This window comes from Mustela erminea, chromosome 6, assembly GCF_009829155.1.
Source record: "Mustela erminea isolate mMusErm1 chromosome 6, mMusErm1.Pri, whole genome shotgun sequence".
NCBI classification, from domain to species: Eukaryota; Metazoa; Chordata; class Mammalia; order Carnivora; family Mustelidae; genus Mustela; species Mustela erminea.
Window position 1 is genome coordinate 41,362,339 of NC_045619.1, and position 27,416 is coordinate 41,389,754.

At 40.1% G+C, this 27,416-nt stretch overlaps 1 protein-coding gene across 2 annotated transcripts in view; it reads left to right on the forward strand.

The window, feature by feature from the left end:
- The window catches only part of E2F7 (E2F transcription factor 7), a 39,424-nt gene that overhangs the window by 777 nt on the left and 11,231 nt on the right, over positions 1–27,416 (forward strand). For both annotated transcript variants that reach the window (XM_032346930.1, XM_032346931.1), the window contains exons 2-7: positions 155–247; positions 7,501–7,776; positions 10,882–11,050; positions 15,471–15,761; positions 17,344–17,502; positions 18,978–19,112. In XM_032346930.1, coding sequence (XP_032202821.1) covers positions 155–247; positions 7,501–7,776; positions 10,882–11,050; positions 15,471–15,761; positions 17,344–17,502; positions 18,978–19,112 — 1,123 coding nt within the window. The remainder of the gene's footprint in view (positions 1–154; positions 248–7,500; positions 7,777–10,881; positions 11,051–15,470; positions 15,762–17,343; positions 17,503–18,977; positions 19,113–27,416) is intronic.

Below are 27,416 nucleotides of genomic sequence, written 5' to 3' on the forward strand. Positions count from 1 at the left end.
ATTTCATGTGTGTTTTAGAGTTGGGGGGTGGCTACATTCCTGGAAATTCCCAGGATGAGTTTAGGGAAGGGAAGTTCATGTTCACGTGCAAGGGATAGATATTTTTGTTGGAGGAGAAAACATCCAATTGTAAAATCATAATTGTGCTTTACAGATGGAGGTAAATTGTTTAACACTAAAAGACTTGATCAACCCCAGGCAGTCCAGACTAGATTTTGCAATTGAAGATGGGGAAAATGCACAAAAGGTAAGTGCACTTAAATACCTTAAAGCTCTAACATATTTAGGATGGTGGTGTCTTATTCAATAAAGTGTTCCAACATGCCACCCATACTTGTCTTGTAAACATAATAATTAGTTTGATGAACATTATAAACATATACTTTTTTTTTTTTTTTTTTTTTTTGGACAATGGAGACTTCCAAACCATTATTGTTGAGTTTCTCACTGATTTTGCAGTGGAGAGAGGCTGTGTTAAATGTAAGGTTGGAACCAATTTATATGAATCAAAGATGTGCTGAACACGGCAATTGAAAGTTTGTAATACTTATTTATAGCTGTCAAGAATGGAGTTAGCTAATGCTGAGCAGGAATGTTAAGCCTCAATTCCCCAAAAAATAGACCTTATACTGTAAATGCTGTATTAAAGTGCTGTGGAATGTTCTTTTGTACCAATGATCGATCTCCTAGTGGCTGTTCCATTCACCCAAAATTATGACCTGTGCCTCCTGTATATGGGGAGATAAAATGACTTGGCCCAGTAGTGTACTCCGAGTATTTGACAGTGCTGCTGTTGGTTTTATACTAAGCCTCTCCCTCCCTTTTTTGCACACCTTGTGATTTTTAAGACTGTAGTTGTGTCTTCAAGAAACGTAATGAAATAAAGTGGCCATAGTAATGTCTAAGCTATCACTATTGCCACATCAGCGCAGCTGTACTCACCAGCCAGTGCCCTACTGAAAAGGTATAGTAGCTTGTTAGCAAATGTCTAAGCATTTTTAGGCAGAAACCAAATAGATATAACAAACCCAGATATAGAAACTTTGCATACAAATCTGAGCATCACAACTTACTTGGGCACTGATCTTCTCTAGGTCTCTATTTTTAGGCTTAGTTAGCATCAACAGTGAAACTGCCTGGTGGAAAAACACCTGTTATGTAGACCTTTGAAGAATACTTGACGATTGTTTATTTGGATAGGTGTGCAGTTGTATGTTTTTTGTAGATTGTTGTTCCTAGCATTCAAAATTTTTTTGTTGGGAGAAGTATGCCAAAACATTATTGTTTTCAAGAGGACTTTCTAAAAATTACCTAAGCTATATGATGATGAAATGCCCAGACTTTAAAATGTAGATTGAGAGTTTTGGCTTTGGGAGTTTCAGAGCAAGACTTTTTGTTTTTCTTTATAATTTGGATGGAACAGCCTTGAAGGAATGTGTATACATTTATATAAAGCCTGAGTCAGTGTCCACTTCTTTCCTTCTGGGTCAGTGATTTTTTTAAGTGCCTTCCACCAGGGCACTCTACTCTAGTTAGCATCAGTAAGGGCTATGTCCAGTTGAACTTTCCCATTTTAATGCGTGTGGAGAAGAACTCAAATTACTCAAAAGAGATCGGAAAAACAGTTAAAATGTTTGAAATGGAATGTATGAGCAGGGATTATTTCACCTCTCAAAGAGAAGGAAAGGAATGAGAACAGCGCTTCTGCCTGGATACAGGAGGGGTTTTGTCCTTTTTTCACTTTGCTCTGTAGTAAAGAAAGGATTTCTAGTGATGGCGAGAACATGGGATTTGCAGTAACAGAGATCTGGGTTTGATTTCTTGCTCTGCCACTTATTAGCTCTGTAACCTTGAACTAATACATTTATTCAGTCACTCAATAAATATTTATGTTCTAGGTGCTGGGACACAGCGGTTTAGGTTTCCTCACCTCTCTCAAGCCTGTTTTTTTCTTCCGTAAATTAGAGCTAATAAATAGCACGTCCCTCTTTAGGTATTTGTAACGCAGTAATACATGCTGTTCACACTATCCTCAGTGGAACTGGTGACCCAAAGCCAAACAAGTCATCCCTGCGAGACTTTCAGGGTCTCAGATGCAAAACTAACCAACTGTACTGTGATTTGGTAAGTGCCATCATAGGAGCAGGCACAAAATGTTTGGCAAAATAAAGAAGGAAGAAATAAATTCGCAGGGAATTCTGGGAGATTTGGGAAGGTTCACAGAGGAGTTAACATCTGGGCTAAGCCTCAGTGGCTGAGGACATTCAACCTACAAAAAAACAAGAGTGAGCGAGACGGACATTGTAGGCAGAGGAAACCACATGAGGTGTAGGCATTCAAGAAATGCTCAAGATTTCCAGAGTGGCCAGAAGCTAGTGGTGTTGGATTGTTACTTGAAGCCCTCTGAGAAATGCCTAGTACAGTGTTTTGTGGGTCAGCTGGCATTTAAAGGATTTCTCTTTTGACTTTCTGCACATTGGTCAACAACTGTAAGTACTGTACTGTGCATGCATTTTCTTGCTATTTATGGAGAAATTTTTGTAAACATATAAGAGCTTTCAATTTCATTACCCAAGTTTACTGGGGCCAGTTATGAGAAATAAACCAGAGTTTCCTCTTAAGTTGTTCACAGCTCTTTTGGGGAAGACAAAAGGAAATAAATGGTTTGGGACACAGGGGTGAGCAGTAAGGATTAAGCTGTTGGGGTGCTTGGTGAAAGAGATAATGCCTCACAAGGGCTGGAAGGAAGGAATGCTAACTTAAGCAAGTATAGAGGAAGGGAACTGGTAAGGAGTAGAAATGAGCAGATATGTTTGAAGACAATACCCAGACTTAGTGGGCATAGGTTTTCCTTGAAGGTCATTCATAACTTTTTGGAGTAATTAAGAAAAAAGGTTAAGTTCAATTTGGAATATATCTATATTTGTTCCTGTGTGATTACAGGTAGATAAATATGTGCAGGAGGCACTGGTTGTCTGATTGTGGAATTCATGAAAATTCCTAGCCAGATACTTGGGAACTGTCAGCATACAGGTTGTTTTTAAAGCCATGGACATGACAGTGGGTGAACTCTCCCAGAGTGAACAGAGAAGACTGGAGGGCAGAGGTTTTAAGAGTGGAAAAAGAGGAACCAAGGAAGGAGACTGAGAAGAAATAGTCCAAGAAATAGAAAGAGAACCAAGAGAGAAAGTGTGCTATTTTAGAAGGGCTGTGTGTTTTGTAGAGCAAAGAACAGTCAACAGTCTCAACCGTGGCAGTGAGATCAAGTGAGGTGTTTTACTATTGAACTGGCCAGTGAGAGGTGACCTAGGTAAAAGCATTGGATCAGAAGAGCCTGGTGGTTTGAGGAACCCCTGGGAGATGAGCAGGGTAAAGCCCTTGGTGTGGATTATTCTAGAAAGTGCGCTCTGAAGGGAAAGAGAGTTATTGGTCGGTAGCTAGAAGGAGACACTTCCTAAGGTGTCATCTTTACAGTGAGTCCTAAAGCATAGATAGGGTTTCTGTGGGCGAAGTTTCACTGAGAGCATTAAAGACAAAGTCATGGTATAGGGCAGGTTTGAAGAAAAACAAGTGTACTATTTGGGTAAAATGTGGAATAGGCGTGAGATCGAACTGGAAAAGCAGCTGGCAAAATATTGCCAAGGGCCTGGACAAGGCTGATCATCGTATATGTTATTTGAGGGACACGATCAAAGCTGTATCTGTATCTGAGACACAAGCAGGACTCAAACCAAGATCTTCTAACTACAAAGCCTCTCTCTGGCAGTGTACAGCAGAGTCAAAATTCTGGTGTAATTCATGATCACACACATCTGTAAAGCACTCACAAGTTACTTCTCGGATCCCACCTTCCCAGCACTTCTATGGCAAGTAAGCCAGGCTATGTGGTCTCCATTTGCATATGAGAACTGGAGAGCCTGTTTCATGGTCACACTTCCCCAGGCCCTCTCTAGCCAGGGAGGCGACTTCCTGCACATCACAGCTTAGATTTCCTGGCAGGCAGATCTGACATAGAGTCAGTGCACAGGAAGTATGTCGGGGATCCTGGGGGTCCAGGCATGCGGGTGGAAGGGGAAGGCTGCCGAACTGGACAGAGGGAGAAGCAGATCTGTAACACAGTCTCAGGGGAGGTCTAGACTTAACCCAACTGGAAGTTCTAGGGTGACCCCTCAGAGCCATCCTGAGTCATTCGTTCCTGAAGAGATCTCAGTGCCTCCCTGTGGCCACCACACAGCTGGGAAGCCTTGCTGGAAAAGCTTTGGAGGTAGTTACTATAGTTGGAACCCCTCATTTTATTGATAAGGAAACTTGGGCTCAGATGGAACAAGCATTTTGTTCAGGATCAAAAAGATACAGAACTGAGACAAAAGCTACATTTCCAGATTCTAACTCCCTTTCCGCTTAACACGGTGTGAGGATTGCAGGCTAGACAGACGAAGCAGGGTCCGGTTAGGGTACAGTTGACTTTTTCTGCCCATCTGAGATCTCAGAATGCAAATGCACGTGGCATTTTTTTCCTTTGGATGTAGATGTATGCTACAATCATAACCTAGCAGGTAACCTAACTCCCCTCTGCTTTAAGTTTTTCTTAAACTGTAGTGAAAATATATCCAAGTGTTAGAGGAAATAATGCATCTAAATTGTTCCTCCGTAGGGAAAAAGTAGGAGCTCATCATTCCTCTAAGAATAAGTACCCTAGAGGCAGTACAGAAGGAGGGTGGATCTCTGGCCACCTCAGTGAGTCTGGGCCACACCCTTTACCACAGGGATACTTTTTGGAAAACTAGATAAACGAGGCATAGTGTTCTTTCAGCATCTGTAAGGGACAAGGCGTTGTGCCAAAAATTGTGAGGAATGAGACACATGGAACTTGCTCCCTGACCTCCAGAAGTGCACAGTCTCATTAATGAGTCAAGATATGCACGTGAGAAGTTAAATAGCAATATGACATGCTATATATCGTATTAGCTCTGAGTGCCAGAATGAACAGGAATAAAGAATGGGGCAGAGGGGAACAGGTAACAGCTACATTTTATGGAGAGCTCAGTATATGCCAGGAACTACTCTAATAACCCTTGAGGTTGGTATTTTTATGAACTTCATGTTCAGTGAAGAGAATTAAAATTCAGTGAAGACAAGCAGCTTACCCGTGCTCACACTGCTGCTAAGTAGCAGAGGCAGGTAAGCTATCCCAAGAGCCTGCCTGCAGAGCTCCTTCCCCATACTGCCTCTCCGTAGGTGTCAGTGAGGATCCGGGGCTTGTTGGGTACCTTTTGTGGGAGTTATGGTAAAGGTAACTTACCCCCAGTTTGCACCCCCCGTTTGCTCATTTCTAGATGCAGGATTTCAGAAACTTCTGCTGTCAGCTCTTTCTTGCCTACCAATGACTTCTATACTGAATGAAGGTCGTATGTGACCTCAGGCAAGTTATTTTACCTCTCTGTGTCTCAGTTTCTTCATCTGGGTCACAGGATTGGATGTAGAAAATAATAGCACCTAGGTCACAGGATTGGATGAGGAGGCAATTGATGTAAAGTACATAAAAAGGGGGGTGTGGCCCATAGGAAACATTTAATACTTTCCCTTCGGAGTTCCCTTGTAGAAGACTTCATCAGAACTGCACACGAGTAGGGATGTGTTAAGAGATGTGGATAGATGAAGTTTCCGGGCAGGCTGCTTACTGCCGCTGTGGTGGGAAATCATCGCCCTCATCCCCACCTCCCTTCCTTCCAGTGACACGAGGGCAGAGCCTCACCATGGCCGGCTGGCAACTTCTGCCGATCCAAGGAACCAGAGTTGGCCCTGCTATCACAAACTCCAGTTGCTTCCACTCTTTTTTACCTTTCTTCATATGCTGCTCATTTATAGGAAAGCATCTTTTTTAAACCACTGCCCAGCCAAAACGTAAGCATGCAGTAGCTGCAGAGTGACATGTGTATAGGAAAAGGAATGACGAATGTTTAACACATCTGCCTTCATCATTATGTGAGATATTGCCTGGAGGTGAAATCTGGTATAGACTGAGTAGAATTTTTCTGTTTTCAAAAGACAAATACTTATTTTAGGGGAAAGAAACTTGTTTTCATTGCTTGGTAAATGTGGCTTTCATATAGCCAGTCCTTCATAGTTGACTAAGGAACATATTGGATCCATCATTGATCTTTTCTTATAATTATCTAAGACAGTCTACTCAAAGTGTGGTCTGGGGGCACATGGCTAGTCCATAAACTATTACTGAACTGCAAAAAATTAAGAACAGAACTTGAATATTTATCATATGATCTCTCTGACATGAGGAATTTGAGAGGCAGGGCAGGGGGATTGTGAGGGGAAGGGAGGGAAAAATGAAACAAGTTGGGATTGGGAGGGAGGAAACAAACAGGGTTGCTGGAAGGGAGGGGAGGGAAGGATAGGGTGGCTGGGTGATGGACATTGGGAGGGTATGTGCTATGGTGAGTGCTGTGAGTTGTGGAAGACTGATGATTTACAGACCTGTACCCCTGGGGCAAATAATACATTATATGTTAATTTTAAAAATTGCAAAAAAAAAAAAAACAGAACTTGAGTCAAATGCTTAGAAAGCTCTGTAGCAATCTGATCTTGCCCCCTGTGGCATCTAAGCCTGTGATTAAGGGTCTCTTCCCGTTGAGCAGGCTGTAGGTTGTTTGAGTGACAAACTCAAACGGAGAGTCACAGGTCGTGGGAGTGGCATGTGAATCCTATGAAGTAAAACCACGCATCAGTACGTGGGAGTTTGGAAATAAAAAACCCTGCCTTCACCATGGATAGTTTGAAAAGCACTGCTCTAGGGGAATTACAGCTCTCCAGGTTGGTTTGACATGTGGCATTTTGTTGGCTACTTTTCCATTGGTCCTACTACTAATTGCTGTATTAGCACCGGTGAACATTGAATGACGAAAGCATAATTGTACTGCACTAGTTCGTGCAAACTTGTAAATAGAGAAGCACTATGGCCTCAACCCACAGTTGCCCTTATCATCCTCAACTGTTACAAGCATCTACTTGTAGATGCACTCATGACTTTGTTCACAGAGATGCCTGAGAAGTATGTTTAGAAGTGGTCAATGACGGGCACCTGGGTGGCTCTGTCACTTAAGCATTTGGCTCTTGATTTTGGCTCAGGTCATGATCTCGGGGTCTTGGGATTGATCCCCACATCAGGCTACATGCTTGGCAGGGAGTCTGCTTGAGACTCTTTCCCCCCTTCCTTTGCCCTTCTCCCTGCTCTAAAATAAATAAATCTTAAATAAAATAAAATTCTTTAAAAAAGCAGTAGATGATGATCATTTTCTCGCTGAGCCCCTCTTGGATTCCACGAGTCCTTCTGTCTATTTTCATTAGTCCTAGCCTGATATTTTTCAGCCCTAAACATGGGGTCTCTTTGTATCTTCATGTCTTGGTGAATCATAGGAACAAAAGGCTCTTAGCTTATACCTGCCCTTTCTGTTTCTCGCTAAAAGGTCTCTTTTTTTAAAATAGGAAAATATATTTGTTGATCGTTCAAGGATGGCCCCGAAGACTCCAATAAAAAATGAACCAATTGATTTATCAAAGCAAAAAATCTTCACTCCAGAAAGAAACCCCATTACTCCAGTTAAGCTTGTTGACCGACAGCAGGCAGAACCATGGACGCCCACGGCTAACCTGAAGGTGCTCATTAGTGCCGCCAGCCCTGACATAAGAGACCGGGAGAAGAAAAAGGGACTGTTCAGACCTATTGAAAACAAGGATGGTGCCTTTACAGACTCTTTGCAGGTAAACAGGCTATACTCTTCAGGCTTTATAGATTTTTAAAATTTTTACTTGATTATTTAAGTCATAGAATTCTCAATCCTTCAGTTACTATTGAGCCAAAAGCAGTATTAAACTACATGCTTTCTTTTTTTGTTGTTTATTTGTATATTCTTGCTATTGGGGGGATTTAATGGCATGTCAAATACCTGTAATGGTAAAATACCTTTAGGTAGGCAGTATCTTTCATCTACAAATCCCTGTTTTTTATAGATATCAAAATATATCAAAACTTAATATCTTATTTATAGCTAAAATGGAATTCTTACTCTGTCTCATTTTTTTCATAATGAATGCTTTTTTCTCGTCTGTATGCTACTCCCTTGAGTACTCCTACTACACATTTTAAAACTGACAATTATTATTTTAAAAATAATTTTTAAATAATTTTTTAAAAAATAACAATTATTTAAACAAAACTATAATTTTGATTTAATACGGAAGCTTGGACTTTTTTTATGTTGCCACAAATTATAATTTTGCTCCTATTTTGAAGGCAATAGTATATTTTAGACCTGGGAAAATTCATTGTTTTTATATATGTTCAGTTCTTTGGTTTGGGGCCTTAAAGTTAAATCATCTTTAAGTTATCTGTCCTCTAGGGAACCAGAGCTATTGAATAAACAGCATCTCTATATTTAAAAAAAAAAAATCAGTGGTCAATAATTTTCAATCTCCCATTAAACTTCTCAGATTTGCTAAGAAAAGTCAGTTATTTCTCCATTTTTCCTCCTTTGGGGGATTTTTCATGCTATAAATATTACCAAAATGAAGAAATTGGGACAGGAGAAGAGAAAAAGATGTCCTGAATCTGGTTTTGGGTGCTAAAGATATTATGTACATAATAAGTATGTAAATATGTGTGTGTGTGTGTGTGTGTGTGTGTGTGTGTATATATATATGTGAGCATATATATATAAAAGTATATTTTATATGACCAAATATTCTATCAAAAGGTAATAAAGAATACATTTAAAGAAGATATTCCTCAGTAATTTTTAAGAATGTAAAGGGACTCTAAGACCCAAAAGTTTGAGGACTACCATTCTAGGGTATACATCTAGTATGTATGTGAAATTATACATACTAGATAGTGAAATTATACATACTTGTAGTGAAATTATTAAGTCATTGGATATGCAAATATTTGCAAAGTAATTGCTTTCCCAAGTATGAATGAACATTTATCGATCCACATTCTCTCTGACATTTGACACTGTCAAATGTATTAATTTCTGCCAACCTAATGGGTATACAGTTGTGTATTTTTGTAGTATTCATTTGCTTTTCCTTGGTTACCAATAAGGCTGTCTCTTTCCACATGTTTATTGGCCACAATGTTTTTTTCTTCTTCTGTGAAGTGTCTATTCACATAATTTGCTGATTTTAGTTAGGTTCTTTTTCTCCATGCTGATATGTAAGAGTTTATTGTATATTCTTGAAAATAAACCTCTCTCAGTTTAATGTGTTACTTTTCACTTTGGTGTATATCTTTTAACATGTTACTTGTTGTAATCAATTGTCCCTGAACTATTTACTCAGTCCTTCTTGTTCTCCCAAGTTGGGAGTGCTATCTCTGTCATCTGTTTCTTGGCTATCTTTTATTCCATTGGCCAATCTATGCATCCCTACACCAATAACATATTGTAATAAGCATTGGTATCAGGGAAAGCAAGACTCAACTTATTTTGCTTCAGAATATATGGGCTATTCTTCACCTTTTGTTTTTCCTTATATACTTCAGATTGGATTTTAGTTGGAATTGCATTACATGTAGATTGATTTGAGAAGAATAAATCTGTTCACGATAATGCACCCTCCTATCCATGAAGATAGTATATTTCTCTAAGTTTTAAGTGCATTTCTCGAAGATCTAAGTTTCAATATTTTATGCAAATAGATTTTTGCTAGATTTGTTCCTAAAAACATCACTCATATTGTTATTGTAAATAATGTCTTTTCATTTCATTGTTGTTACTACTGTATGGCAATACAAGTGATTTTTGAGATACATTGTTTTGCCTTTACAGCTACATTGCTAAATTCACTCATTATTTTTAATAATTTGTCTGAGATACTTATGAGTTGTATATAAACAATCGTGTCTTCTGCAGAATGAAAGTTTTGCTTATTCTTCTCTAATCCCTTGCCTCACTTACTTTTTCTTGTCCTCGTGCACTGGCTAGGATCTTCAATATGGTGTTGAAGAAGAGCAGTGATAATGGGCATCCTTATCATTTTTCAGATTTTAAGGAAATGCTTTCAGGATTTTCCCATTAAGACATGTGTTTGCCATTGGATTTTTTTATGGATACACTTTTTATTAAAGAAGTTCTCCATTTTTAGTTTTTAAGGCATTTTTGAAAATCGTGAATGAGTATTAAATTTAGCAAATGCTTTTTCTGAAAGCTTTGAGAAAATCATATCACTTTTCTCCTTGAATCTGTTCACTGAAAAGCCTTTTACTTTCTCAGGCTTGAATTGAGCCTTTTTCAAATGTGGGTTGATGAGACAAGGATACTACTCAGGGTACTTGCCATAAAAAAGAATAAAGAGGAGTAAGACTTAGCTGCCCTTGTTCAGTTCCATTTACCCTTGGTCAGTTGTTAAAAGTAAAACACTGGTGACACAATGCAGGCCAGTGGATCTCAGACTTTTATGTTAGGAGGAATCACCCAAGATCTAGATTCGGATACATCAGGTCTGGGATACGGCCTAAGACTCTCCAAGCTCCTGGTAATGCTAATCTAATGAGCACATTAGTAGCAAGGGTGTAATAAGTGATAAACAACTTCATTTTTCACTTTTTAAGTTTTTAACCAAAAGACTCACCTTCAAGTTTCAAAGGAGAAAAAATTCAGCCCAAAGAAAACAATCAGTAAAACATCAAGAAAATTGGATTAGGAAATGTATTTTAACGAAAATCTAGCATGATACGAACTGAGATGTCCCCCTCACTTTGCTAATAACTCTCATTTCTCTATACATTTTTTTGCATTTTTCATGCAATTTCTCTATTAGGATGTTAAGTATGACATCTCTCCCCTCCCTTTTGTCTGCCCTTTGTAGCTTGATGTGGTTGGGGACAGTGCTGTGGATGAATTTGAAAAGCAAAGGCCAAGCAGAAAACAGAAAAGTCTGGGACTCCTGTGCCAGAAGTTTCTAGCTCGCTATCCAAGTTATCCCTTGTCAACCGAGAAAACAACCATCTCCCTAGATGAAGTTGCTGTCAGTCTTGGTATGTATCGTCAGATTACCTGCAGTCCTATCTGTAGTCACAGTGGGAAACCAGTTTCCTTGGGCAGGCTGAAGTCTTCGGATAGCTTCTCATTAAGCAAAGGGTGGGCTCCGAACAGTAAGGATGGAGGAGCAAGTCGAGCTGCCTTCTGTCATCAAATTTCTCATCCTTATACATAGGATTCCAGGGAGTCTTCTGGCCCTGAGGGTCAAACAAAACAAACAAACAAAAAAAGTTTTTTTAACCTTATAAAATATTTATATAAAAAGACTCACACTAAAAATTAATATCTCATTTTTAATTTCAAATTATTTCAGACAGTCAAAAAACACTTAAAAACGCCTTGGTCTTTATTTTTAATAATGCTTCTAAGAGTTCAGACCTGGTGTTATTTCTGTTATCAAACAGGATTTGAGAGCAAGACCATTGTGTTTGAAGTCATATACTAGCATATTCACAGCAATCCTGAAAAACGAGGAAAAGCACATCTGGACATAACTCAAACAGCTAAACCTCATAACAAAGAGGAGTGCATGTGTTCACATGGCTTGGGTGTGTGTAATGTGCAGTGGTATATGGGCTGTAAATAACGCAGACAGCCGTCTCAGGATAGAGACCCCTAGTGGACATGGGTTGCAGTTTGTCTCAGAGTAAACATTGTTGACATCTTTAATAAGCAGAAATCACAGTGGTAGAGGGTGTCCCCTTAAAAAACAAGGAGGTTGTACATACAGAAAAAAATAAAAAATCAACTAAACAGGCTGTATGATAGATTATATTTTTAATTTGGGGTTTTTTTAATTCTCTTTCTTCCCATAGCCCCGAGAATTGTGTCCTAGTAGATGATTGTCAATCTGAATTATTCAAACTGATGGCTAAAATCATTTTAGTTACCAGATACTGAGATAATGAGAAAGCAATAGGTTATGATAGAAAGACCATGGGTTGAGCTTTGGGTCAGATGGGGTTGGATTTGAAACCCGGTTCTCTAATTTATAGGCCATGAGAGTTTTAAAAAAGGTTAATTAACCTTTTCCTGTCTATAATACAAGGATCACAGCGCCTTGCAGAAACTTAGCAAAGTTGGGGATAATATCAACAACATGCCTAACTCAGGGCCTAGCATGGATAATGCTACTCTTATGTGGAATAATTTCTACTCCACTCTTATTAGATCTCCCTGCCCTCCTCAAATTGTCCTCCCAACCTCTAGGATGAGAAGCATGGTGTCTTGGTTGGGGAGCCCAGAAGTAGAACACATTATTTCGCATCGGTGCCAATGAAACAAGAAGGGGAAGGTGACCCAGTTGGATAGAGGCTTAGGATACACCCATTTGAGGTACAGGGTCCTAGAAACTAGTCTTACAGAGGGTGAGAGTAAAACAATAGCACACGGTGTCCTTCTCACTGGGATTCATGAGGCCAGCTTCCACCCTGTACCAACTTCTATCAGGGACCTTGAACTGATATCAGTGGGAAAACAAGAGATTGGATGTTGGAAGTCTTTGTTACAGTTCTGGGGGTGAGAGGGATCAGACAGGAAACGGGACTCCTGCTCTCATGTGAGCTACAGATGCCCGTGTTATGGCTGGTCAGAGCAGAATTTCAGAGATTTTTACAAACAGTTTCTTAATGCCTCACGATCACCCAGACTTGCCAAATGACCTTGCCATCTCTCTTCCTGTGATGTCCAAAAACGGGGTCCCTTCTTTAAAGCTATTTCAGTGGTAACCATTTCTTGGGGTTGAGTCTAAACTCCCTGCTCTAACCCAGGTCACAAGCTCTAAGAACATATGTTAACCAAGAATGTTCAGAGCATTTCAGCCGCATTATTTCCCAGACTGTGGTCCTGTGTAGATTTGACATGGATATTACAGGTAAGAAGTTAAAGAACTAGGGGTGCCTAGGTGGCTCAGTCAAGTAAGCATCCAACTCATTTTTGGCTCAGGTCATAATCTCGGGGTAGTGGGACTAAAACCCAGGGTTACTTCTAATCCAGCCAGGCTGACCTCAAAGTCCCCCGGGTTTAACTGCTGTATGTATTTTTGGTAAATGTGATAGATAGCTCTTTTGAGTGTTGGGAAAGTGGGTAGACAATTGATGAACTCTACACTCAGCAGGGAGTCTTCCTGGGATTCTCTGCCTCTGCTCCCCACTCCCCACTTGAGCATGCTCTCTCTCAAATAAATACATTCATTAATAAAATCTTTTTTAAAAAAAGAAGTTAAAGAACCAGGAATGACTTTAGTAAATGGATAATAGCACAGCCTTAGAAATGAATTTATTGGGCTGAGAGATGTTCTCGATTATCTCAGGGACTCAGGGAAGCATGGTAGTGACCGTTAAATCCTTGGGGAGGCATAACCAATGCCATGACCAGGATTAATAGGATTGTGTTGATCCAAAAGAAAAGGAAGGCTAGGTGCCAGGAAAAACCTTCCCGACAGAGCGAGCCCCAGAGTAACCTGAAGATCTTGAGACCTGTGAAATGGAACTTTTTAGTGCCCCAGCCTGTAAGCAGTTAAACAGTCTAGATTGAAAAGATGATTATCTAGGCAGGCAGCTGCCAGTGTGACTTTTATCAGCACCACCTATTAAACACCCATTGTACATCTTAAACATTCATCTCACCCTCCAAGTGGTCAGAATCTTCCTTTATTTTCCCCTTTTTAGGATGTCTATCCACTAGATGGAGAGGGAACAGTTTGTGTCTAATACAAAATAACAAAACAGCCAAGCATATGGCTGGCCCTGGGGTGTCTCAGTTGCATTCACATGACATTTCTAATGGGAAGGTTTATAGAATGTTACACTCTAAACAAGATGTGTTAATATATGAAAACAGACTGGAATAGAAAACCAGGCAGATCTGGACAAAGGGCCGCTCACGGCCCCTGCCAGCACCTTCCAGCAGGCATCTGGCACTGAATCCTGAGCTTCTGAGGGTGAAGAACCTTTCGGGGTCGGGAGCTGAAATGTTCTGGTTGACTGTGAAATGTGTCTTCGTGCATAGGAAAGAACTTCACTTCACCTCTGAAGTTTTCATCATAATTTGGTCAGTTTTTTCTATTAAATCTTAGAAGGGCCAGAAGCTATGTTCACTGAGTCTGCTCTGATTATAGAACACCTTCTGGCAAGTGAGCAGAAAGAGGGCATCTTTGTAGCTGGACAGTTTTCTGGGAGCTGCCTAGAGGCTTTAGTTATGGGGACTTAGAGAAGAGCAAAGGAGCCAGTGGGTTTCAAGAGCCTAAGGGCCTGTTGCACAACAGGCTGAGGCAGAGGAGGTTTTAAAATCTGTTTCTACTGTGACCTCTCAGGCTAGCAGGGATTTGGGATATTTCCGATGCTGTGCGGGAAGTATTTACAAAATAGTATACAAACAGTAGATAAAATTGACACTCTGTTGTAGACCCTGTACCTTTATGGCCACATTTAATCCTCATTATCTTATGAGATAAATATTAAGGCACAGAAAGATGAAGTGACTTCCAAGGATCACACAACTACTAAGGGATAGAGCAGGGTTGCTTCTAATCCAGGCAGTCTGACCTCAAAGTCCCCAGGCTTAACTGCAGTACATATTTTGGTAAATGTGATAGACCGCTCCTGTGAGTGTTGGGAAAGTGGGTAGGCAATTGATGAACTTCATGGTCAGCCTGAATTGTACATGAAGAGTCTCTGTACTTTACTGCTGGGCTCTTGGGCCCAAATGCCCCTGAATGGGAATGGAGGGACAGGTAGCAGTGGCCAAGATGAACAAAAGGAAACTTGTATGTTATTCAGCCGTGGCTGTAGCTTCCTCCAGCAACTTGAGAAGGGTGCCCAAGCTCTTGACTCCTGAGTTGCCAATGCGAAATAGGAAACAAAATATTTGCCATCTGTTTTCATAACCAGGCCATTAAGAGAGTTAGCAAGATTATTATTTCACATCGTTCAAACTTCAGGAAAGGCTAGAATTGCCCAAATGAGGTATCATGCATTGGACACAGTTTATTTTATAGTCTGCATAATTAGGAATACAAGTCCAAGTCAACCAGTGTTCATCAGGCATCCATCAGACACTTTAGTACATGTGGTGCTCAGTCCCACCTGTTTAAACATGCTGAAATGGTGGCGTGGCTTACCTAACAAGTCCAAAGAAACAACATACTACTGTTCATGTAATAGAGATGGAACTATCATCCATGTCTGGGTAGATGTTTTATCCTAGCACTTGCTAAGCATTGGATTCCAAGAATAAGAAAGAAAAATAATTCCTGTTGCTTGTATCCTAAGAGGTTGCATTTTTAGAGCATCTGCACTGGCTGGCCATTATACCGGGCACCGTGTAAATTAGTTTACAGACGCAGTCCAGGCCCTCAAGGAATTTTTACTCGAAAATGTTTGCCTGCATGACCGTCAGCTTCTATTTCGCAAACAGGCGTTGAAAGGAGACGTATCTATGACATTGTAAATGTGCTGGAATCACTGCATCTGGTCAGCCGGGTGGCCAAGAATCAATATGGCTGGCATGGCCGGCAGAGCCTGCCAAAAACCCTGAGGAGCCTCCAGAGACTGGGAGAGGAGCAGAAATATGAAGAACAGATGGCTCATCTCCAACAGAAGGAGCTGGAGCTGATGGATTATAAACTAGGAGAACGTAAAAAAGACGGCTGTCCAGATTCTCAAGATCAACAGCTACTGGATTTCTCAGAACCCGACTACCCTTCTTGTGAGTGCACTGGAACCACACGAGTAACGGCCGAGAGGGAGGGATGGTCTCTTCCCGTAGAAACTCACTGCTAAGGTGGGGAGTGCCAGACTGACAGCCCTGAAGGGAGATGCCCTCTGATTTGATCTACTGAAGAAAGGGAGACAGATGGCTCCCTGACTGGGCTTTCCCCCTCAGCCTCACTTCAAGCCTGTCTAGTGGCAGTTTGTTTGGTATTGGGTATGTTTGGACCAAAGATCACAGATAGTGCTCCATTTCAGAATGACGGCCCCATGCTGATGTCCGTTTGTGAGCCTTTAAGGAAATTTTGCTCTGAAAGAAGCTATCTTTTCAGAGAATTCGATTTTTTTGCTTAGAATAGATTACTTAGAAAAGAACCCTGTTTGGAGAACATGCTGATAAGAAAGATAGATAATCTCTCCTGTCATCTGATGCAGCATTTTTTAAATGTATGTCTCTATTATTCTTCCCCATAAGCTCCTATGTATCCTGTCCCTGTTGTAACAATTGATCTCCATCATTCTCACCCTGTACCCCATTGCTAAGACGATAAAGTACAAGTGGCAATCACGTTTCACTTGCAAATACAACAGGAATGGAAATGTGGGCCTGGTTTTCATTAGATTTACTGCCTTGTGCTTTTTAGTACCACCCCCTGAGCCAGTTCTTATCCTAATAACCAGAGAAGACAGCCATCTGTCAGGGATGGTTCGCCTGCCTTCGACAGCAGCACACGTCTGATCAGTGTTTCGTATTCATGTCTAGCTTACTTCTTTCCTTCCTTCTGAAAAGCAATGGCAGGGCTGAGCGCCTACTGTGTTTCAGACAGTCAAATTATTGTAGGCACAGAGAAATAAAAACAAGCGTTCTCGCCCTTAAGAGAAGAGCTGATGTTCTGAAAATAGTCCCTGAAGTCTACCCTCTCCTATTTTCCTTCCCCATTAATCTTTTCAAAAAGTTGCTTCAGGAAAACTACCTCATGGATTGTATATTCTATGAAGTGGGAGTATAAAGCATGATGAGTGGTTTCAATTATGTGTTTCAGAGTTTATGCCTACTGGAGAGGAGTTGCACAGGCCATTAGAAAACCCATCTCGGGGCGCCTGCGTGGCTCAGTGGGTTAAGCCTCTGCCTTCGGCTCAGGTCATGATCCTGGGGTCCTGAGATCAAACACCACATCGGGCTCTCTGCTCAGCAGGGAGCCTACTCCCCCGCCCCTCTGCCTGCCTCTCTGCCTAATTGTGATCTCTCACTCTCATAAATAAATAAAAAATCTTTGAAAATCTATCTCACTTCTTCGGGCACCAGGCTGCCTATAGGTAGAGCTTACAACTCTTGATCTCAGAGTCATGAGTTGGAGCCGCACACTGGACATAGAAATTACTTAAAAAGGAAAGAAAAAGATGTCCATCTCATTTCTTTACCAGCCATCTCTTTGTGATGTGTGTCCAGTAAGCTTCTGCCTGTTACCAGAGTGATCTTTGCATCTGCTATTAGAGTTCGCAGTTCTGGCAAACCCCAAGTACCATCTTTCATGTGGTAAATTATATGTTTTGATGCTTTTGTTTCATTCCCTTTGTAGCATCTGCAAACAGTAGAAAAGACAAGTCTCTGAGAATTATGAGCCAGAAGTTTGTCATGCTGTTCCTCGTGTCCAAAACCAAGATTGTCACTCTCGACGTCGCTGCCAAAATACTGATAGAAGAAAGCCAGGATACCCCGGACCATAGTAAATTTAAAAGTAAGTTATCTTCACCTAAAATGACTTATCAGTGCAAAAAGGGTGGGAGTTCATGTGTTGATATTTTCTGCCTCTGAGATTGGAAAAAAAAAAATTTTTTTTCTTAAGAAGTGCAGTCTTTCCTACACTCATAAAGGTTCTTGAACGGTGCTGTGAGAGGTAAGTTAGTAAATACCAGAATTCCCATTAAAGTTCTGTCAGATGCCTTTTCCTCAGCAGTCAGAGGGGATAGTGGAAGCAGAATGCCATCCCACAAATGCAGGTCAGGGAGGGTGTAAGATACTTTGCGTTTCTCTTTAGTATCGCTGCATCCAAGACGGAATGTCTGAGTTTTCTTTCCCCTTTTTTCCTCACCCCCTGCCTTCTCTTCTGATGGGTGGACATGAAAGTTGTCTGCAGGTAAGAACCAGAGGAATGACCAGGGTAGGGTAGGGGTGGTGGGACAGAGCTACTGGGCAAGGAGAGAGTTTGAGTTTCACACCCAGGGCATCTTCTTTTCCTGTCAAGCCTCAGTTGGAGCCAAATACCCTCGGCCACCAGTAGCCCTTTCAAGCCCTGGGAAGCCATGAGCTCAGCTTTCTCTGCATTGTCTGCTTCCAGTGGAATTATAGCCAACCTGTGGGAGAAATGAGTAGATAAAATTCAGCTCTATCAGGATTGGGAAGAAGGTTACATCTGGGGTGAACGTTTGATGTTTCTGAACCATAATCACAGCTCCTTTGCTTGATCTTAGCCCAAGGTCATGTGGGTTTCCTACCTATAAATCAATTTCTTCAATAGAAATTACTTTGTGGGCATTGCCCTGCCTGTCGAATGCCTTACCACCCCGCTGAATTTCTCTTCTAGTACCTGCATTTTCAAATGTCTCTCCCCAGACTTCCTAAGACTCGGGGAATACCCATCCCACCCCTCCCCCACTAGGCAGCCAGACACTAGGATTCAGGTGAGGAGCTACCTGTCATTGGCACAGCTGAACCTCATCACCATGACCCCCAAACCCTCTCGTGTGCCCCGGAGTGCAGCCTCACAGGAAGCTCTGGGGCATCCCTGTCATTTTCACAGGCCAGCTGCCTGCTCGAGCTGGTGCCACCACCTCCTGCTGGGAGAAGCTCAGAGCAAGCTTTTGACATGCCACATAGCAGAATTACATTCGCTAAGCCTTTAATTACAGCCCCTGTCCCTCCCTTGGTGTTTTTGCCATCTCAGCGCTCCCTGCCTGTCACCAGGTGCCTCATACAAGGGCTGTGAAGTTGTGGAAGAGGAAAGACACACTGACCTTCCCTTAGAATGTGTCTTCGGACACACCAGATACATAAATCCCAGGTGACTGCACGACAGAGCCGTCGGCCTCTGCTGCACCCCGCTGCTTTCTGCTGGAGGTTTATATGGTGGCTGAGGAAAGTGACCTGTCACATCAACTAAAATATAGTGGTGTCACAGACGGCGTGACTGTAATTGTGTTTTATATCTTTAAGCAAAGGTACGACGCCTCTATGATATAGCCAATGTTCTGACCAGCTTGGCTCTAATAAAGAAAGTGCACGTGACAGAAGAGCGAGGCCGTAAACCAGCCTTCAAATGGATCGGGCCTGTGGACTTCAGTTCCAGTGGTAAGGTCGGGTGGTTTTTCGAGGCATCTCTTTTATTTGCAGTCCCCAATTCCTGTTCCAACTCATGCATCTTCTACCCAGTGAGATTGATCTTCATTTCCATAACCCACGTCACATTCAAAATTAGTCTAGTGGTATCCCTCGAAATAGCGAACCTTTGTCTGTAAGTGGTGTGTGCCACAGCCCACATCCCGCTGGAAGGGAAGTCCTAAGAGCTTTTGACATGGGAGTTTCTGTAACTATTAAATTATAGCTCATTCGCTTTTTTTTTTTTTTTTTTTTTTTTTTTTTTCATTTTATTCCAAAGCTCCTGGAAGTTTGGGCTTGAGGATTAAAAATAACCCTTCTTATGAACTCTGGTGGTTTCTGCACCAGCAGAATAAAGCATTATTTTTCTTTGAAACTCCAGGTAATGTAAAAATTGTATCAGTTACTATCACGAAACGAGTATGTGGTAAAGATGGCTTCTAAATATGGTATGGATGTAATGAACACATCTTTGGTAATTTGTTTAACAGGTTACAAATGTCATAATTACACTAAACTAGAGCGGAAAGGGTATTATCTTCTCCTTATTTGATGGGTAATATCTGAGCAACTGGGGACTAGATCCTACTGTACCAGCTACTTTACATACAGCAATGCTGCCTGGAAAAAAAAAAGCCATTAAAGTTATTTTTAAATTACCCTTCCAATTTTGGTATTAGAGGCATAAATTCCTGCCACTTAACCCAGGCTTATAAAAGATATAGCTCTCTACCTTGCTTAGAACACATTATTCACTTAGGAGCTAGATGAAACCACTTAAAATCAAGTATAACTAATTCAACCCAGCAAGTACTTACTGCATGCGGACCGTGCTCAGCTACTATACTAAATGCCACGAGAGGTTTAAAGACGTGAATGACACCATCCCCGCCTGCATGAATTCTACACCTTTGCCGTTTTCCACTCCTCTGGCTTTGGCTTCTATTTCTTTCACCTGTGAAGCCCTCTTCTTTTCGACATGCAAATATTCTACTCATCTTTCAAGCTCTGGCTCAAATGTCAACTCCTCCAGTTTTCCCTGGTCACCCAGAGCAAAGACTGTCTCTTCAGAGCTATTGTGATTTAATATTGTCCTGTTGTACTCAGGGAGGTTGATACGTCTTGCCATCGTTGTCCCCGCCACCGCCGCCCCTCCCCCGCCGCCCCTCCACCGCAGCTCTACAAATTTGAAACCAGACTAGGTCTGTTTTGTTTGTTTGGTTTTTTCTTTTTTTGAATTTTTAACAACTGTATGAACATCTAATTTTGCATAAGATATGATTCATATAATTCATCAATTTAAATTTAGTGCAGAGTTGTGCAATCATCACCGCAATTACTTGGAAAACAAAGTCACAGTCCCCAACAGAAACCTTGTACACATTAGCACTTTCCACTTCTTCCCAACCTCTCCCTTCCAGCACCAGGAAAATAATTAATATATTTCCATCTCTATAGATTTACCTATTTTAGAGATTGCCTATAAATGAATCATACAACATATGGTCATTTATGACCAACTTCTTTTACTGAACAGTATTGTTAAGGTCCTTCAACATTAGAATGTGTGTCCTTACCTCCCTGCTTTCCATTGTGGAATACCACACTGTTGTATGGACATGCCACATTTCTTCATTCAGCAGTTGATGGACATTTCGATTTTTTCCACTTTTTGGCTATTGTGAATGATGCTGCTTTGAACACTGATGTAGAAGTTTTGATATGGACATCTTATGCATCTCTCATCGGCATATCTAGGGGTGGAAGTGATGGCTCATATGGTAGCACTATGCTTAACATTTTAAGGAATTATAAGGAATTTTAGGGGGAAAAATTTAAGGAATTGACATTTAAGGAACTGTTTTCTGAAGAGGTAGATTCCTAATGAGTTAAAAGCAGACTTGGTCTTTATTCATCCATGATTACCTGTTAGACCCAGATCAGTGCTTTTACTTACTCTTGTTGATTATGAGCTTCTACTGAAGGTATAATTAGCATACATTTGAAAATTAGAGAACAGTTAAGCAGTACACATGGTGGTCCTGGCTCTTTGGGAACTCAGAGAGGATATAAGTTACATTTTAATGGACAAGACTGTTGGGTTTTGGAGGGAAAGAGAGCTTTTCAATTCAAGGAACAGACACCTAAAAACAAATTTGGTCTGTGTTTAGAGAACAATCGCCCTGATTTAAGTGGAGGGCTGGGGATAGGGAATAATGAGACATAAAATGTGATTGGTTGGGACCACATTTTGGAAATCTTCAAAATAAACCCAGAACTTTGTCCTAAATGTAGCAGGCAGAAGTGACAAGGGATCTTTAGATAGATTAAAGCAGAAGAGGGACTCAAAAGTGGTAGTGTCATTGAAGAAACTAGGTAGCCAGGGAACCGAGCTGGGGTTGAGGAGTCAGGAATTAAGGGATTTGTGTAACCAAAAGGATAACAGCCGGAACAGCTCTGCTCTCAGAAGGGGAAGAAGACTTGGGACCTGGTCAGGAACCTCAACATGAACTTGCTTTCTCTACCTGACAGAAAACTGATCTTTTTTCTGTATATCTGGTTTCGTTACTGACAATTCAACTGTCATCATCAACCCGGCCATCAAATCCGAACTTCAAAAAAGTTACCTTTGATGTACTTATTTCACTCTCCTTCACTCCTTGAGTAGCGATTCCACTCAGATAAACTTAATAAATATCTCTTTTCCTCTTCTCCTTCCTACCACATGGACTTTTCATCCTTTCGCAGCTTTTTTGAGATCTTATGACACAGAATAAATGGCACATCATTAAAATTACAATTTGGTAAGTTTTGTGTTGTGTGGGCCCCTGTGAAATAATCACCACAGTCGAGATAATGAGCCCATCACCCTCCAGAGTTTCCTGCCCCTTTGTAATTCCTCCCTCCTTGCCCCTCACCCCTGCCAACCCCAAGCCCAGGGCAACCACTGATTGCTCTCTTTCACTCTAGATTTGTACATATTTTCTAAAAAATTTTATAAGGGGCTCATATAGAGTTATGCTCATCATTTAAAGTGCATATTTGCAAATTTATATGTTGAAATTACGTGATAATTCCAGGATCAGTACTCACAGTATTTTCTCAAGTCATTCACAGACCTGCAAAGTGGCAAAAAATTTTGGCTGAGAGCATACCCGTGTTCCCAACTGAGGTCAAACAAGGAAACACTCTGTTCTCTTGTTTCTCATACTCATTTCCACATGGCTCTCCTACCCTAAACAAGTGTCCTTTTCGTGGTCTTTTTAGTGCCATGTTTTCACATTTTTGTGCTCTGTGTTCGGGATTTTGCTGTTAAAATAGTTCCCAAGCGTCCTACTAAAGTGCTAACGATTTCGAGTACAAGAAGGAGTGATGTGCCTTACACAGGAAATACGTATCTCAGAGGAGCCCCATTCAGGCGTGTGTTCTAGTGCTGTTGGCTAAGAGTTCAGTGCTAGTGGATCAACTATATATGTTAAATAAGGCATAATAAACACATATACAACAGGTTTATGTGTTTATCAGTTGATAAAAATGTGACCAGAGGCTGGCAGCAACCTAACCCTTTATTATTCTAAGAGCAATGGTTCAGTATTTGCTAGTTCATTGTTCATGGTAACTTCATAGAACATAACTGCCATGAATAACAAGAATTGACTGTTGTTTGTATACTCTTTATATTGAAATTCTTTCACTTGGCATATTTTCAAACTAATAATATTGTAGCATGTATCAATAATTTTATTCCTTTATATGCTGAGTATTCCATTGTATGGATATATCATTCTTTATTCATTTACTTGTCAGTGGACATGTGGATTATTTCCAGTTTGGGGCTGTTAGAAATAAAGGTAAATGAATATTCACATACATGCCTTCCTATGGTAGAATTCACCAGTGAAGCCATGTGGGTGAGCAGTTTTCTACATAAGAAGGTTTTTAACAAAAGGTTCAATTTCTTTAGCGATGGCTATTGAGGTTATCTCTAGTAATCTTTTCTTCTACTTTGTGTTCAATTTACTCTTTTTCTAGTTTGTTAAGGAAGAAATGGAGTTTATTCAAGATCATTTTTTTTTTCGTTTTTAGTGCTATAGATTTTGCTGTAAGTACGGCTTTATCTCTATTCCACAAATTTTGATGTGTTTTGTCTTTCAATTTAAAATATTTTCCTTTTTGGGGCACCTGGGTGGCTCAGTGGGTTGGTTAAGCCTCTGCTCTCGGCTCAGGTCATGATCTCAGGGTCCTTGGATCGAGGCCCGCATCAGGCTCTCTGCTAGCAGGGAACCTGCTTCCCCCTCTCACTGCCTGCTGCTCTGCCTACTTGTGATCTCTCTCTCCCTCTGTCAAATAAATAAATAATTTTTTTTAAAAATTCCCCCTTTTTTCTTTGATTTACAAGTTATTTAGATGTGTGTGCTCATTTCCAAATTTCTGGAATTTTTCAGAATTTTTTCTTATAGATTCTAACTTCATTCCATGTGAACAGAAAATATGCTTTATATAATTTGAATCCTTTCAAATTCATTGAGGTTTGTTTTATGGTACAGATATGATCTCTCCACATGTACTTAAAAGAATGTATCTTCTGTTTTGTTAGGTGGAATCTTCTATAAATGACAACTAAGGTTGGTTGATTGTGTTGTCTAATTCTTCTATATCCTCACTAACTTTGTCTTATCAATCACTGGTAGAGGAATGTTGAAATGTCTGATTTAATTCCAGCTCTCTCGAGTTTTGCTTTGTGTATTTGAAATTGTCATTAGGAGCATAAACATTTAAGATTGATCACTATGTCTTTTTGTGCCCGATGATATTCTTTGCTCTGAAATCTACCTTATTTAATGGTAATATAGTCACTTTAGCTTTCTTTTGATTAGTTATCATAGTGTATATTGTTCATTCTTTCCTTTTTAACCTTTGGTATCTATATTTAAAGTGAGTTTCTGGTAGGTAGCCTACAGACAAGAGTTTTTTAATCTAATCTGACAATTTCTGCTTTTCAGTTGACTTCTTTAGACCATTTACATTTTATGTGATTATTGGTGTTTGATTTTAGTCTATCTTGCTATTTCTTTTCAGTTTGTCCAATCTGCTCATTGTTAATTTTTACTCTTTTTCTCCCTTCCTTGGGATTTATTATTTTTTTATGCTTCCATTTTACTGGCTTTATTGATTTATTAGCTTTATGGGCTTATTAGCTATAAGTCTGTTGTGTTATAATTATGACTGCCTTAGGGTTTATAGTATTCACCTTTAACTTACCACAGGCCACCTTCAAATGATATTATACTGTTTATACTGTATAAGATCCTTACAATAGCATACTTTCATTTCTCCCTGCCTGACTTTTGTACTGTTGTTGCCATATATTTTACTTCTCTGTATGTTAAAAACTCCACAATGGGGCGCCTGGGTGGCTCAGTGGGTTAAAGCCTCTGCCTTCGGCTCAGGTCATGATCCCAGGGTCCTGGAATCGAGCCCCGCATCGGGCTGTCTGCTCCACAGAGAGCCTGCTTTCTCCTCTCTCTCTCTCTCTCTGCCTGCCTCTCTGCCTACTTGTGATCTCTGTCTGTCAAATAAATAAACAAGATCTTTAAAAAAAACAAAACAAAACAAAAAAAACTCCACAATGCATTGTTATCACTTTTGTTTTAAATAGTCTATTGTTTTCTAAAGTGATTTAATAAGGGGAAAAAATTGATGTCTACCCAAGTAGTCACCATTTCTGGTACTTGTCATTCCTTTTTGTAGATGTAGATTTCTTTCCATCTGGTATCGTTTTTCTTGCCTTAATGGACTTTAACATTTCTTATAGTGCAGATCTGTCAGTGATGAATTCTTTCTTCCAGCTCTTCTGTGTCTAAAAGCATCTTTATTTTGCCTTTTTTCCAACTTTATTGAGATATGCTTGTTGATATCACATGTAAGTTTAAGTTGTACAGTGTAATGATTTGACATATATTGTGAATTGATTACTGCAATAAGTTTAGGTAGTATCTATTATCTCATATTTAATACAATGAAAAGAGAAAAAAAATTTTCCTTATTCTCATCCTTATTATGAAAGTTCTTAGGATTTACTCTCTTTACAACTTCAAATGTAACAGACAGTAGTATTAGCTATAGTCATCATGCTGGACATTACATCCCTAGTACTTATCATGTAACTGGAAGTGTGCACCCTTCTTTGTTTTTGAAAGATATATTCAGTGGGTAAAGGATTCTAGGATGAAGGTTTTTTCTTTCAGTACTTTAAAGAAGTCACTCCACTGTCTTCTGATTTAGATTGCTTCTGGTTAGAAATCTGTCATCATCTTCCTTTTCCATATGTAATGCATCTTTTTCTCTGGTTAAAGATTTTCTTTCTGACTGGTTTTAAACAATTTGGTATGTGTGCTTCGATGTTCCTTTCTTCATGTCTCTTATACTAGGATTTGTTGGCCTTGGATCTATGGGTTGGAAGGTTTATCGACTGACAAATTTTCAGCCCTTATTTTTTCGATTATTTTTTTCTTTCCCTTCTGTTTTTTGGAGACTCCAGTTATGCTTATATTTGACTGTTTGAAATTATCCCACAGTTTTCTGATGTTTTGTTTCTTCTCTTTTCTGTGCTTCATTTTGGATGGTTCCTATTGCTACGTCTTCAAGTTCACTACTTTTTTTCCTACAGTGTCTAATCTGCCATTAATCCCCTGTATTTTCTTCTCTAGCATTATGATTTTTAACCACTCGAAGTTTAACTTGAGTCTTTATATTTTTCAGTGTCTTTACTTAATATGCCTAATCTTTCTTCTGGTTTCCTAAATTCATGGAATACAATCATAATACCTGTTTTAATGTGCCTGTCCACTAATTCTATCATTGTGTCACTTTTTAATCCATTTCCTTGATTTATGTCCTCATAGTGGGTTATATTTCCCTGCTTTTTTGTGTACCTGATAATAATTGTAAACGACACAGTGAGATTTACATACTGTTGAGTGCTAGATATTTCAGTATTTCTAAAAATGTTCTTCAGCTTTGTTCTGCAATGCAGTGAAGTTGGTTGGAAACAGTGAACCTTTCAGATCTTGTTTTTAAGCTTTGGTAGACAGGATCATCAGAAGTTCATTTTCAGTGCATTACCCTCACTCTTGAGGCAATAATACCCTTCTTAGGGTATTCTAACCAGTAATCCATGAATTAGGAGATTTTTCCATGCTGGCTATTGGCAATAGGCACTATTCCCAGTCCTGGATGAGCTGCAAACACTATTCCTTCTTCTCCTTTTAAGTGGTTCCTTTCCTGACCTTGGGTAGTCTCCTATGCATGAGTACTCCACTAAACACTTAAGTGGGGCGGGGGAGGGGGGAACCTTCTGCAGATCTTCAGCATTCTTTTGGTATGGCTCTCCTCCCTGGAGTTTTGCCCTGCAAACTCTAGATGCCCTGGCTTGCCTTGGCTTCCAGCTCCAACCTCAAGTTGGGGAGATTTCCAATCTCTGTCCAGGTTCCCTTCCCTATACTCCAACCAGGAAATATTCTCTGGACAGCAAGTGAGGGCAATATTGGTTTCACCTTATTTGATTCCTGTCTCTGAGGATCACTGCCTGTTTTTTCCTACTGTCCAGTGTCTTGAGAGCCATTGTTTTGTTTTGTCTGATACTGTGTTTAAGGCAGGAGGGTAAATGTATTCCCTGTTACCATCTTGACCCATTTTCTTTTTGATTTTGTAATTTTTTATTTTCTAGAAAGAGCATTTTGGAGGGTTTTGTTATGAGAAAAACTGTAAAAGTGATTTTTTAAAAATTTTTGTGTGTTTTAGAAAATGTAAGTCGAGCTGAGACTTCCACTTATTAAATTAGTCTTATAATTAAAACGTGCATGCTTTGAACTTAGAAAAATCACACAAATGAACAGGGTAGGAATGACTGAGCACCGGAAACTATTTCTCTGTAGAAAACAGGCCTGGTTCTACCTAGAAAATTCTGTCCTGATTTTACACAGGCTCCTTAAGCATAAAATGGGCCTCTTAACGCTTCTATTCTTACTATTCTGCAGCATTTCAACCATGACGGTTTTGCTGACCTTATTCCCTTGGTCACTTAGTAACTAAGCTTCCTACTGCATAAGAAAGACATAATAAAGCAACATAATAGAAAGTAGAGATTCTTATTGTGGTAGAGCTGTGGCCTAAGAGGCTGATCTCAATTAGTGTTAAAATCTCTTAATCTGTGTGTTGGGCTGAGCATGGTTGGGTTTTCCTTTGATATCTCTGCCCAGAGAAAGCATCTGAAAT